At 40.7% G+C, this 14076-nt stretch overlaps 1 protein-coding gene across 5 annotated transcripts in view; it reads right to left on the minus strand.

Moving 5' to 3' along the window:
- Positions 1-14076, minus strand: part of ATP7B (ATPase copper transporting beta) — a 38666-nt gene that overhangs the window by 17758 nt on the left and 6832 nt on the right. For 3 of the 5 annotated variants that reach the window (XM_088667156.1, XM_060272378.2, XM_035110237.3), the window contains exons 2-10: positions 8267-9479; positions 7122-7370; positions 6423-6586; positions 5928-6089; positions 3969-4045; positions 3425-3599; positions 3065-3298; positions 1441-1532; positions 703-830 (exon numbers count right to left, since the gene is read on the minus strand). In XM_088667156.1, the coding sequence (XP_088523282.1) occupies positions 703-830; positions 1441-1532; positions 3065-3298; positions 3425-3599; positions 3969-4045; positions 5928-6089; positions 6423-6586; positions 7122-7370; positions 8267-9434 (2449 nt within the window). In that variant the 5' untranslated portion in view covers positions 9435-9479. Of the gene's footprint in view, positions 1-702; positions 831-1440; positions 1533-3064; positions 3299-3424; positions 3600-3968; positions 4046-5927; positions 6090-6422; positions 6587-7121; positions 7371-8266; positions 9480-11552; positions 11744-13659; positions 14061-14076 lie in introns of those variants that run through there. The other 2 variants (XM_035110236.3, XM_088667155.1) reach the window with 2 other exon arrangements.

Here is a 14076-nt window from a genome sequence, read left to right on the forward strand (position 1 = left end):
CCAGGACTGTGAAAGAAGAATTGTTGTAAGCAAATAATTTCATTGGGATTACTGTAATTAAGAAGGCTTCATATATCAGTGTTTGGAACAAAGAAGCTGTTACAGTCATACCTCGGTTTAAGTCCGCTGCGGTTTGAGTACTTTTGGTTTAAGGAGTCCGCGGACCTGGAAGTGTTTACTTCCAGGTTCTGTGGCGCGCGCATGCGCAGAAGCGCTCTATCAGCATTTCACACATGTGCGGAAGAGGCGCTCCGTTAAAGTGCTGCTCGGGGAGCGAACAGCTCCCTGGAACCAATTGCGTCCTTAAACCGAAGTACCACTGTATTGGTTCTCTGCACTGATTATTGGGCTAATGAAGCATCGCGGATCATAAAGCGACTCCAGCCCTCAAGGGATCCAATGCCAGCATATTACACCAGTGGAAATATTTAAGACTGCAGCTCTAAAGCTAATTGCAAGTATTTGCAAACCTTTATGTGGGGAAATAATTAGTTCCTTTGTTATTCCTAATAACAAAGAAATGTTATACCTCTTGCACCTTCACACCATCAACTCATGAACTATGATTTATGATCTATTTTGTCTCTCTCCCGATGCACCTGCACAGCATTAATTCTTTGTACCACAGACCAAGCCCATGCAAAGCCCATCCCTGGGAACCTACGGTACTATTGTTCAATTATTTAAGAATGCAAAAGTTACCAGTGATGAGGGATTCGTCTGCCATAGAGCTGCCTTCAATCACTTTCCCATCAACTGGAAATTTCCCACCGGGTACCACCTTTACGACGTCTCCTCGCTGAACCAGTTCAACAGGCACTTGTTCCTCCCTGTAAGTGAGATGTCGTAGTTAAGAAAAAGGGCTCCATTTTAGCCATACCATTGAAATGAGAGAAACTCCACTATCTGAAAAGCAGTAGACACACAGCAGTACAGAAACACACATGGAGAAATAAACAAACTCAGTGTAGTAATGAGATGCAAATGGACTTTGCACTGGAATGCAAAGACAAATTCTGAGTGTAAATTGTGGTCTAAAATCTGCTACACTTGCCTCTGTCTCATCGCAAACACACACCCCTACCTCTCTCTCCACCCCCACTCAAGTCCAACCAATACCAGGACAGAGCGGGGATTTCTGAACACTACACATCTAGAACTCAACCCTGACCGTGTTCCGTCTTCTTCCAATACAAATAAACCTCCTGAATACCTCATAGAGGTTTTATTTATGCATTTATAAGCCCACTCCAATATATAAAACCAACTGAATGCAAATTGATGAAAAAGCACAATAAAAACATTACAGCAAATGCAGCACTGTCCCCTAAAAGCCACTTACATCCACCACAGCTTATTTACCTCTGAACTAGATTTGCAAATTCTCAGAAGACTATATCATATCATTAGAAAAAAGGGAAGGAATTACTACTGGCATACCTGATGATACAGTTGTCAGCTCCAAGTGTCACTACAACAGCTTCTGTAGCTTGAAGAGAGATTAATTTGGCAAGTGCTGCTGATGTTTTACTCTATGAAGCAGAGATACGACAACGGTGATTGGAAGGCATGATACATTTACTCAGTTCCCCACTGAATTTCACGTATGCGAAAACTCCATTGCTAAAACTCCATGCTCTATTGCCTATTTTTTCCATTAATTATTACATGCCACAGCACCTATCACTCAAGATACATGGGAAACCCATTCAGCACCAGTACTATGTAGATGGCTTAGCGCTGTATGGGCTGAGAGCCAAGTGTATGCTTGCTTTTGAAAGATAAAAATACCCAGTTATCTATGGGTACTGGTGCACTTCTTGAGTTTTATTGCTGTAACATTTTGGCCTTTTGTTCCCTGCTCTAGAATCGAAACAAAAACATAAGAACATCCTGATGGATCAGGTCAGTGGGCCGTGTAGTCCAACATTCTGTTCTCTCAGTGACCAACCAGATGGCTGTGAGAAATCCGGAAGCAGGATTTGAGGGGACTGCACCTGCCTCCCAGAGTTCTTTGCTCCTCTGCCTCCGTCACGTGATGAGGGATGGCACCGAACCCATCCAGGTCATCAGCAACCTATCACATCTACCATTCATGTAAGACCGATCGTTCCTTCTGTACTAACTCTGATAAGGTAGTTGCTTAAACTTAATGTTCACTCTTGTAAATGACTAACGCAGGCAGACTTAACCTAGGGAAGTCGTGAAATTCTACTCAATGGTTTCCAAAGAAAGGCTAGAGGGGGGTCTTTTAGGGTTATGTTTCTATCTTCAAAGCACAGTCAGAACGGATATTCTGTGGGGTCCCAAAGGTGCTCACTGGGTGGGGGTGGAGCTGCTACACTTGCAGCCTGGCATTTCCACTAGTGCAGGCAAGGCATGCCCAACTCTCTAGAGACTGCGATCTACTCCCAGTATAATAAAACTTGCAGTGATTATTATTATTTTGCGGGGAGGGGGTATTCCCAAAGTTGTTGAGCTTTTTTTGGGTGGAGTGCCCAGAGTTGTTGTACACAATACCGTATTGTTTAAACACTATGCCACTGAGGCAGGGATTAGTGGCAGCGGCAGCAACAATGGGACATAGCGCTGCACGATCAATCAGGACCATGTAGGTGATCACCTTTCTGAAGCCGGCGATTGACCGGGAGCATGCTGGGGATCTACCTGTCCATCGCAGTCAACTGGTTGAACATGTCTGCACTAGTAATAATAATCAACCTTTATTGGCATCAAACAAACACAAACACGCAAACAAAACAATATCAGATTAATACTATCACTGTGGCTGACGCTGTGCTAAGAGAGAAAGGGAGTATTCCGCTATCCGCTTTCACGAAACTGGGGCTTCTAATAATACAGACGACTGCAGAATATAACGACGAGAAAATAGCAAATGAAGACAATGAGCCACCGTTCTGATGAGCACCTGCACTAGTGCATCTGCACCATGCTGACCTCTCAAACAACAGGGACCCGTCTTCTGGGAAGCTAGCATGGCTGTGCAACCTCACTCAGCACATTGCTTCTGGTAGGGTCCCCTCTGAGTCTTAATATACGTTACCTTTGCTATATGCTCCAGCCACCGTCCAAGAGATATGAACACAAACAGCATTGGCGGGGTGTCGAAAAAGGTGATGGGGCTTTGCTCTGCCTTTTCCCCTATGGCAACCATCAGAATGACGCATGAGTAGATGTAAGCGATAGACGTGGCCAGCACTATCAGGACGTCCATATTGGCCATCCTGTGCTTAAGGGACTTGTAGGCTTGGACATAGAAGTACCATCCGCCGAAGAACTGTCAAAAGAAAACCACCTATTTTTGTAACACTCTTGCTGGCATGATCAAGCCTTTCGTCCTCTGTGTAAATATCCAATTATGTAATGGGAGTTTAAAAAGGAAGGAACTATTCTTGAAATGTACCTGAACCAAAGTGCAAAGGAGAAAGAAGAGAAGGTTGAGAATAGATAATCCAGGGATCACATTTTGCTCCAGAGCCATTGATCCATGTGGCTGACCATCAGGTATTAGCATGTAAATCATTAAGATCAAGACAGGGATACCAAATACCAGGCTGCATAAGAACGATTTCCTCCATCTGAAAAGGCAGGGAATCCACAGCATTAGAGTCTTCAAATTTCCCTGGTAACTATAGTAAATAGGCAAATGTTGCACAAGGCCTGCTTCTGCCGATAGCAGTGCCAGCTGAGGAACCATTGAGCCCCAAATAGAGATTTCTGATTCCACATTTCAGCTCAAGGCATTCATATACTTAACTACACTTTTGTAAAACAAAGACAATCAAAACTAATGTGAAACGTTTGCACCCACAAAAAATTGAACACTCACAATTTTCAGTCACACAGATACCTACATACCACAGATATTCAGTTACCTACAATGGGAATTATTGTGTTGCCATCCGTATCTATCAACCACATCCTTTCATATATGTAGCTATACTTACTGTCGGATCTCTTCTTTGTGATCCAAGTTATGATCCTTTGGATCCCTTTTAGCCAAAGATGCATGAAAACCAATCCCCTTTATAAAAAGAAAATAGTATAAAAATAAATATGAAATAAAAATAGCTCAAATGAAGTACAGCTGGTTACATAACACTAAAACACTACTTTATTATTTTTCAAGCTCTCAAAATCTGGGTTTTCAGATTTTAGAACCACTTCCCAATATGTAGCTCTGATTTGTATACTTTCCAAGTCTAAAAACAGCTGGTTTTGCTATTATTTCACTAGTATCAAATATTAACTGGAACCCAAATAAAAGGGAAATTGGAGAAAACAAACACTAATTGGATCCAATTACACCCAATTATGCATTTTATCATGATTCCTGAAAATATATCTGAAGCAACCAGACCTTTAATGGTTTTTGAATATTTACTCAAAGATCCTTCACAGACAAGGGAACCTTATCAAAAAATCTATACAACACTGTTGCAAGAAAACCCTAGACTTTCACAGGGAAACTCAGGGGCATAATTTAAATGTTTCCATGAGTGAAGCCAAGTGGAATAGTGTATGTGAGCGAAAGAGTTTCTGCCCATAAAAGGGAAAATTATTTTAAACTAATACACAGGCAGCACATGACTCCTCACATCCTTAGTAAAATTACAGGTGAACAGTCCATTGTGCTAGGTGGGAAGTAGGGAGTCAGGAACCTTCTTCCATATGTGGTGGTCCTGTGAAAAAATAAATGAGTTTTCGAAAAGGGTATTCTATGAAATGGGACTAATAACAGTACTAAGTCTAGATCCAAAAATTGCATTACATTATGTATCTGCCCCCCACCCAATAAAATTTATATACTGCTTGATTGTAAAAAGAAACCTCAAAGCAGAAAAGAAAACTTCAAAAGAATATAATTGGCTACCACCGTCCATGCATGGACTTCTTTGAAGAGATTCTGTAAGGTAGCTTTGAAAAGAAGATAGATATAAAAAAATAACAGTTGACAGGAAATGTAGTGTACTTTGAAAATGCAACATGACCGATCCTCTTAATTTTGCTTGTTATTCTAGTAAGTTTTCTAATTTGTTGATATGCACGTCAAAAATAAAAATACACTAATAACTATAAAATATCACCAGTATCTTACCACCTTAATTATTTCAAATAACACTATAAAGGAATTTAGTACTACTGTCCCTCATTTTTGTATTTCTTCTCCTTTCTTCATTTTAATCTCATAGCTTAAATTATCCCTATAAAGTGGCTTTACACAGCTTCTATCCATAGACTGATTCAAAATTTAAAATGCTATTCCTTTATTGTTTTTAGAATTCCACAGTAAACAAGGAAACCAACATGCCATAAAAGTCTACCTTCTAAAAAAGAAATTATATCCTTGAAGAACATTATTGTTCTCCTATGATCCAGAATGATTCTCCTGACTCTGCTTGACTGTACAGACTTCTTTGTTTTCCTCATTTTTCCTACAGTAGCTGTAGAACTGGGGTTGATCATCCTTAAAATTTAAAAAATCCAGACTTTTTGCTAAGCTACCGATTTGCAACTTGTGTTAGGCTTCCCATAAAGCTCTACTCTGAACAACCATTACAGTAAACTTCAATGCGCTACAAGACAAGATCTCAAGAAGCACTTTCATAAATTGACACTTTGCTTTACAGGAGTTTGAGGAATGTTCAACATCATTCCCGTGATCATTTTCACATTTGTTTTGCGGCCTGCTATTTCCCTGAGAAAGGACGATAGCCTGCAGTTCACCCGATGTCAGCCATGTGTCTAGTGTGAAAGTTGACTAACCAGTAAACACAACTAGCAGCCTGGCTGGCACAGAACTTGTAACGCCCACCTTACTGATATTGACCCCCTAGCTCCTGCGGCAATGGCAAATGCAGTCGGGCTTTTCTTTTTTTAAAAAAATATATGTTTTAATAGCTTACCTCAATAATCTTTATAACATCTCGAGGACCAACAACTTCAGGGTCAAAGCGGATGTGAGCTTTGGAAGTAGCCAGCACTACAGATGCTTGAAGAATGCCAGGCGTTTTGCTAAGTTTGGATTCAATGTTATGAACACATGAAGCACAGGTCATCCCTAGGACCTAAAAGAGAACTGCAGTCAGTGTTAACATGGGAAGTTGCCTTATAAACCACCAGAGCATTGGTCCACCTAGTCCAGGGACAGCTAACATGGTGCCCTCCAGATGTTGTGGATTCCAGCTCGCATCAACCCCAGCCAGAATATCCAACAATCAGGAAGCAGAAACTGCTCAAAATGTAAAGCTGCTGTAGTGGAGCAAATATATATCAAGATGCCAACTTTCTGACCACATAAAAGGCCTCTAGCAACCGAACACCCAATAAGAACAAGTTTGAGATGTGTTAGAGGCAGAGAAAAGGTTCGGGCAAACAAGCTGAAACTTTGTGAATCTCACCTTAAGATCTATATTGCCATCTGCACCAGGATAGTCTTGCATGATTGAAGCTCCAAAACCAAGGTTCTCAATCAGCTGGGCGATTTCAAGGGGCTGAATTCTGTCCGGCTTATATTTTACTTCAACTTTCCCTGCCATCAAGGCAACAAGCACAGAAACTATTCCTGTAGTGAGAGAACTGCATTCATGTATTTGGATTTCTCTTCATGAAAATCATCTGAGATTGTGCTTACTGTATTAGTTATGTATTTTGATTAGGAATTTTGATTTTCCAGATTGTTAACCACTTCCGAGATCTGTGAATAGTAAGCCATGGACTAAATAATAGTAAGAATTTATGAGTCACTCACAACCAATGAGAGCAGTACGCAGTTCTTACTGTTAAACAGATGTTTTTATTATTCAACTCAGGCTACTATTTTAGATCCCTTTACTTGGAAGCATGCCCATCTGAAATAAATGGTCCTCACTTTAAAGAATATATATTTATGAGGGAGGCTAAGCAATGTATAAATGAGACTATATTTACTCCAATAGAATGAGATAGTCCCCATTCAGGAGCAGGATGCTAATCCACCTCCTATGGTCCCAGATCTGCAGCAAACAATCCAGATAGCCAGCAGCAGTTGAAAGCCACAGGCTCAACGCACCCGAAGGTGATACTAAAACAACAAATATACTGCATATTAGCTATTTTACCATCTTCTTTTTGCAGATTCTTCTCAATGCTTGATACACATGATGCACAAGTCATGCCTGTGACCTGCATGAAACATTTATCGGTTTTTCCTGTTGTGGATGGCTTTGGAGGGTCTTGATACAAGTTCCTTTTCTGTGGCAAAAAGTCTCCACTTGGCAACTCTGAAAGAGCTTCACTTCTCAAAGAAGCAGAGGCCAGCATGCTGGTCTCCATTCTTCCAGCAGTAGTAGGTCTCCCGTTGGTGGTATCTTGAATAAGAACATCAGAAATTGCATTCATATGAGCAACAGCACCCATGGAACCATTTTACTGACATACAATGTTGACCCAACATGCTACACTTCATTTACAGGTTTGGGATTTTCTTTTAGGCTGAGCCTATGTATTGTATTCCAAATCTTAAAAGCATCAAGACCAAGCACATCAGGGTGTTTCGTGATTCTAGAGCCAAGCAGTTAAACAGCTACTGGGGACTAGGCAGAACTTCGGAGAAATGCTGCTTATAACTTATAAACTAAACTACAATATGTTTAAGCAAGACAGTACATAGGTTTTACAGTTTGTTGATCGGTTGTTAGTAGGGATGGGGGATAAATTAAATTCAGTTCACATTTAAAGGTGAATCTACATAATTTGCACTTTCCAAAACACTATGTGAACCAAAACACACCCATCCCAGAAATTTGAGCTTATCCAAATTTTGCAGTGCAGTTCTCTATACTCTGTGGGTATAGGGCAGTATATAATAATAATAATAATAATAATAATAATAATAGTATATAAAATGCATATTTTAAGGGAAAGTGTGCATAATATGCACACATTAGTGGCAATAACATATAAAATGCATTTTTATTTCTAAAAATAAATATTAGAAAAACAAGCTTTGCAAAAATGTCCAAATTTGGCCAAATTCCATGCAAAAGTATATATTAAGTGACATTCACACTAAGTTGCTAATGAATGAGTTGTGGTTTTTAATTGCAAACTGGTTGTGGATATGTGGATAACTCAATTTCGGATTTTGAAACTGAGAGAAACCAAAATTGACACTTTTACCCATCCCTAGATGCTAGTACTGTTATGGAGGTGACAAGATCCTTTCCAATGAGGAATTCTCCATTACAGAAAAACTGGTTTGTACCTGTTAAGACAGAAGCATCAAATCCCATGTCTTCTATAGCAGATCTGAGTTCTTCAGAGTTGGTTACCATCAAACTGTAGCATATAATTGCAGTGCCTTCAGTTAAAGACACAGATATATGTCCGACCCCTTTTCTTTGCGAAATGGCACTCTCAATGGATTTTACACAGGAATTACAAGTCATTCCATCAATCCTAATGACAGTTGTGCAAGGTTCACTTTGCAGGAGTACGTGAGGAGGGTTGCTAGAGATACAAGGCAAAGATGATGGCGTGCCTAAGGTAAGTGGTCCATTATGGTCCTCAACTTCATTGGAAAAGGAGACTTTAAAGTTACCGGGGGGAAGGGCTTCAATAGCTTGCTGCAGTGAGGATGGAGTGATCAGATTCTGGTCAAACCACACAAGAGCATTTTTCTGTTCTAAAGACACTTTAATACGCTGGACACCAGGCAAGTCCGAGACTGAACTTTCAATGATGTTGATGCAGGATTTGCAGTGCATCCCCTCCACACCGAGCTCTACAACAGATGCACTGGTCCCATTGTTTTCTATTGTCTCTCTATCGGCAGGCATTCTTGTATTTATCTGCTGTAAACGTTCTGCATCAATCAAGCCAAGTTTCAACGGGGCTTGTTTATGCTTAATAGTGCTTTCATATCCCAGGCTGTCTATGTTATTTTTTAGCTCATCAGGCTTAATGATGAATGGATGATAAGCAATGATGGCTTCCTGGCTGCTGAGGGTCACTTTGATCTTCTTCACCCCATGTAGTTTCCCAATCTTTTCTTCAATGGTGCTAACACAAGACTGACAGGTCATGCCTTCTATTTTGATCTTAACTAAAGCTTCGTCGGTCCATTGCCCTGAAGACTGTGTTGTATCTGCAATGCTGGCATCAAACCCCATGTCCTTGATTTCTTGGCAGATCTGATAGGGACTTATTTCCAGTTCCAAATACTTGACCACAGCATTACTTTCCTCAAGAGACACCTTGATGTTTACAATTCCTTTTACCTTGGATATTCTGCCTTCTATGGAATGTACACAGGCTTGGCAAGTCATACCCAAAATACTGACGGTAGTCGCATTCACTTGAGAATGAGGAGGGGGTATATGGTCCAAGTCCTCCACAAAGCTAGTGTTGTCAAATGCAAACTTGTGCTTCATTGCCGATGCCGATATGTGGGCAGGCGAAGTGTGCCCAGGTACAGCCTGAAGTTTACAGAGAAAACAAAAGAAAAAATAATGTACTGTGATGTTTACTTCGACGGATACAGTCAAACCTCGGTTGTCGAACGTAATCCGTTCCAGAAGCCCTCTCGGCTTCCGAAATGTTCGACAACCGAGGCAAGGCTTCCGAATGGTTGCAGTAGCGTCCTGCACTCAAGCAGAAGCCATGCCAGACATTCAGCTTCTGAAAAACGTTTGAAAACCGGAGAATTTACTTCTGGCAGTGCTTTTTTTCCTACAAAAAATGTTTAGGGGTACTCTCATTTTCCTACTTATATTGAAATGCTGTCTCTCAATGAGGCCAAATTTAGATTCAGAAAATGTTTAGGGGTATATACCCCTGTGTACCCCCAGGAAAAAAAAGCACTGCTTCGGCAGTCGGGAGCTGAAATGTTCCAAAACGGAGGCGTTTGGGATCCGAGGTTTGACTTTACTATTCTATATAGGTAGAAATAGTTCCTAACAATTTTGACATTGTAAACATAAAAATACCAAACAGAGGGGTGTGCAGTCCTCCAAATTGGGATGGTGTCTAATTATTTTGCTCTCTCATCCCACACATGCTGCTCATCTGTGCTAGGGCATTGATGGACACTTTAGGGGGCTGAGGAATTACACTTAGTTAATTGGAAACTCTTAGTTAAACCCATTAGCGCTGGTAAGGAAGGGGTGAATGTTCAGTTACGGGACCCAGATTAAAGCCCTAATACAGCCATGGATCTGCTACATGCCCTTGAGCAATCTGCACCCACCCCACCTCAGCACAATGGCATCAATGACCTCTCCAGGAAATCTTACCTGTTCTGACATATTGTATGTGACATATTAACAGATAAAACAGGGCCATAATAATAGTTTTCATCTTCCTTTCTTTTTACATTTGCTGCTCTCCCCCCACCTTAGATTTGTCATCTCTAGATAACCTATAAACCTTAAGGCTGACAGCTGTGAATTTAGCTGTTTGTATGCATTTTAAACAGAGCATTAAACAAGAGTAATATACAAACTCAGAGATGTTTCATATTGGGAGCTACCAGCAATTCTCTTCCAGGAGGACTTATAGTCCTTAGCCTAACAAACTAACACAGCCAAGGTACAAGTCCTGATCACTTTTGTTAACCGTTCTTGCCACTGTCTTCTGGATTTCAACTGTAAGGAATCTGGCTTAAGTCATACTCTGAGTAAACACACTGAAATCATAACTACCTTATTTACGCAAATCTAATGAGCCATTGAATCTAATGCACACCTCAATTTTCAAAACCTTGAAACAAAAAATGTATTTGCAGGCGAATGTAAATGTGCCATCAAATCTAATGCTCACCCTAATTTTGTGACGTAATTTGCCCCAAAAAAGGTGTGCACGACATCCGAGTAAATACGCTAACCCAAATCCATTTATTTCAATGGGTCTACTCTATGACTTAGGTGGATACAACCCATAATGTATTTTTCTTTCCAATCCTTCCTTTCATTTAAAACATAATTTTAAAATGAACAAGTAAACACCCCTGTAGTTGCAGTCCTACCAAGGTACTACACCATTTAAAATCAACAGCATACACACCTCAACAGGTGTGTTTACAGCTAGGTGAACCTATCACATTTTTAATATCTTTAGTTATGTTAAATTCTTTTATCTGCTCTAAACATTCTGAATTCCTACGTCATTCCATGCCAACTTGATAGCCTTTCTTGAATTTTGACACTGACCTCCTGCAGCAGTGACTCAGCCTTCGCTGCTGGATCCTGAGTTTGCCAAGATTTAAATGTATACCCACAAAGTTAAATATTTAAACATTTAATTTTTCTAAAGTTACAGTCCTAAGCAAGCTAACTAGGAAGTTCCACTGAACCCACTGATTAAACATGCTTAGGCATGGGCTGTATGTCTCCCAATTTTTATTATATTATTCAAATTAGTCTCTGCTCTTAGTATCTTTACAAGTCTTCTTGTTCTCAGAGCATACTAAACAAGACACATTACAAACACAGTTTTAAGAGAAACGCAGTCACCGCTTAACAAGTTGAGTTGGAAAACTCTTATATCCAGACCTTGCCTGAGAGAAGTTGGGTAGCAACCCCTTTGCCCACAAATGCTCTTTTGCTCCTAAGCATAGATGCTTTCCTCATGCATTGGAGAAAATGTCAGTAGTAGACACCACCCCAAACATTGCCTCTATTTGCAGCCTCCGTCTGCCATTGAAAGGTGAATAGCAAATGTCCCTGGATTCTGCCCAGTTGCACAAAAATGCAGTGTTGTGTCTTGTCAGAAAGCAGTTTCTGTCCATCCTCCTCACTTGTGGCTTGCCGCCACCCTGCTAACAACTTCGTCTGTCTTCATTGTCTGGCTGCATCCACACAGCGATGTAAGATGGCTGACCAAACAAACCACAATTATTATTAGCACTAAGCCCAAACCAGGGATTGTGGTTTTTGCACTCCAAAGAGAGTTGGTTTGTTTCTGGCTTACTAAATATGGCTTGAGAGAAACAGACGACCACTGGCGCAGACGAAGCACTAAGCTAGGACTGGTGGTTTGTTTATCCCCAGTGCAAACAAGGAGTAGTAAAGTGTATGGTTTATAGCAGGGATGTCCAACAGGTCGATCGAAAATCTACTGGTAGATCCCCAGGAGGCTTTGGTAGATCGCAGTCGATAGCTGGGTCCCTTTCCTTAGCGTTGGTAAAATACCTTAGTGCCCCCTTGCCCCGCCCTCCAGTGTTGCACGATTCGCAGAACGGAAGACGGAGTTTACTCAGTGAGGCTGTTTGTTTCCCCAGTGAGCAAGTGGCTGTTCCCGTTTTCCCCTTGAGCTTAGGCTTGAATTCTCAAAAATCAGGGGGGAAAGCTCAACAACTCTGCCCTGCACCCCTGAAAAATGGGGCTTTCCTCCTCCCTAAAAAGCTACCCCCCAAAAGGGGGTAGATCACTGCCAGCTTTTAATTCCGTGAGTAGATCACAGTCTCTAGGGAGTTGGCCACCTCTGGTTTACAGTTTACCATGAGATGTGAATGCAGCCTCTGTCTCTGAACTTTGCTAACTATTTTTCTATAGGGAAACTGGACTGAACCTGTTAACACGAATTGTAGCCATTGAGCTCTCCGAAAGCTCAAAAGGTTTACAGGGTACAGTATACAGCATATCTGCTCAGAAGTAAGTTCTACTGAATTCAATGGGGCTTACTCCAAGGTCAGTGGGGCTAGGTGCAGACTTAAGAAATACAACACAGCAAGAATTTGCATGCTACATGTTGGTAAATCTGACTTGATGCATGTCAGCCTTCAACATATGTAGCATGGTTCTTGTTCACCATACAATTTTGAAAACAGCACATCCAAAAAACTAGGCTTTAACAACATAATCCAGATACTGTACTAATTAAGTGTGAACAAAGCACAATCATATGGATGTTTTCTCTGAACTAAGGCTACAATCCTAACATCACCTGGTAGCAAGCCCTATAGAATATGTGAAATAGCTATCTGTGGCAGGACAAAAGCTTTTATGCCTTATCTCAATGGCACATGTGTATTATAAATCAACTTGCAGGAAACTAACTTGCTTTGGCAAATGATCTTTTTACAAACTCAGTGGTATCATTTAAGATTACTTCAAATTGAGTTTGTCTGTGACAAATCATAGAAAGTATCTACACTTAAAGATATACAAAGCTAAAAAAAAAAGACCTCTAAGGTATGACCCTAAGTACTGAAGTCACATCATTAATTGGTCTATAAATCTATTGAAAAACAGGAATTGCTGAAATAGCTGCAGCCTGTTTGTTAAGAACGATTGCTAGAATCAGTTTTCAATAAGCAGCTTATCTATAATTATGATAGTTTCCCTTTCCAAGCAATTACTATTATTTTCAACTACTATGCTGCCCACAAATTGGTGCCCAATGGTAGCTACTAAAGCAAACACTTTATAAACCATTGATTGATGGAGATTATTTACCTCTTTAGGTAGTTTGTTTCAAAAAGGGGTACATTTTACTTCCTGGCGGACAAAGAAAAAGGATTATGGCAACTAATGATGTAGTCTCCAATTTACTTCCAGGTAAGCGGGCATAGGACTGGAGCTTTAATTTCTCACAAACAAAGACTCCCCACCCACCCAAAAGTTTTAGTTTGCACCCGCTCTATCTTATTAAACTGACCTGTCTGTCAGTGCTGTCTACCACTTCTGTCAAGACACTGTAGGGAATATCCTCCGCTTTCTGAGACAGACTTCTAGTTTTCACAAGGCCTCCTGGCCTGCAGTGCTCATCATCTTCCAGCGCGGAAAGCTTTTTGGGAGGCTGCTGTTTGCAGAAGCGCACCAGAGTAATGTTTTTGTGGCTTAAAGTTGCAAGGGAAGATTGCCCCTCTCTCAAAGACATCTCTTTTATTTTATTTTCCATTACCATAGGTGGTTTTGTACACTGGAAAAGCCAAATGGGAAAGAAGTGCTATCTGGTTTGCTGCTGCAACAATCCCCCTCCTACCATCTCTATACCAGGATAGCAAAATCTGTATTGCGAGATAGCTGTTTTACCTCCTCCTCGTCTTTTCAGTAACCTGTAGCAGTGGGCTGT

The sequence above is a fragment of the Zootoca vivipara genome, chromosome 3 (genome assembly GCF_965207765.1).
Source record: "Zootoca vivipara chromosome 3, rZooViv2.hap1.1, whole genome shotgun sequence".
NCBI lineage: Eukaryota > Metazoa > Chordata > Lepidosauria > Squamata > Lacertidae > Zootoca > Zootoca vivipara.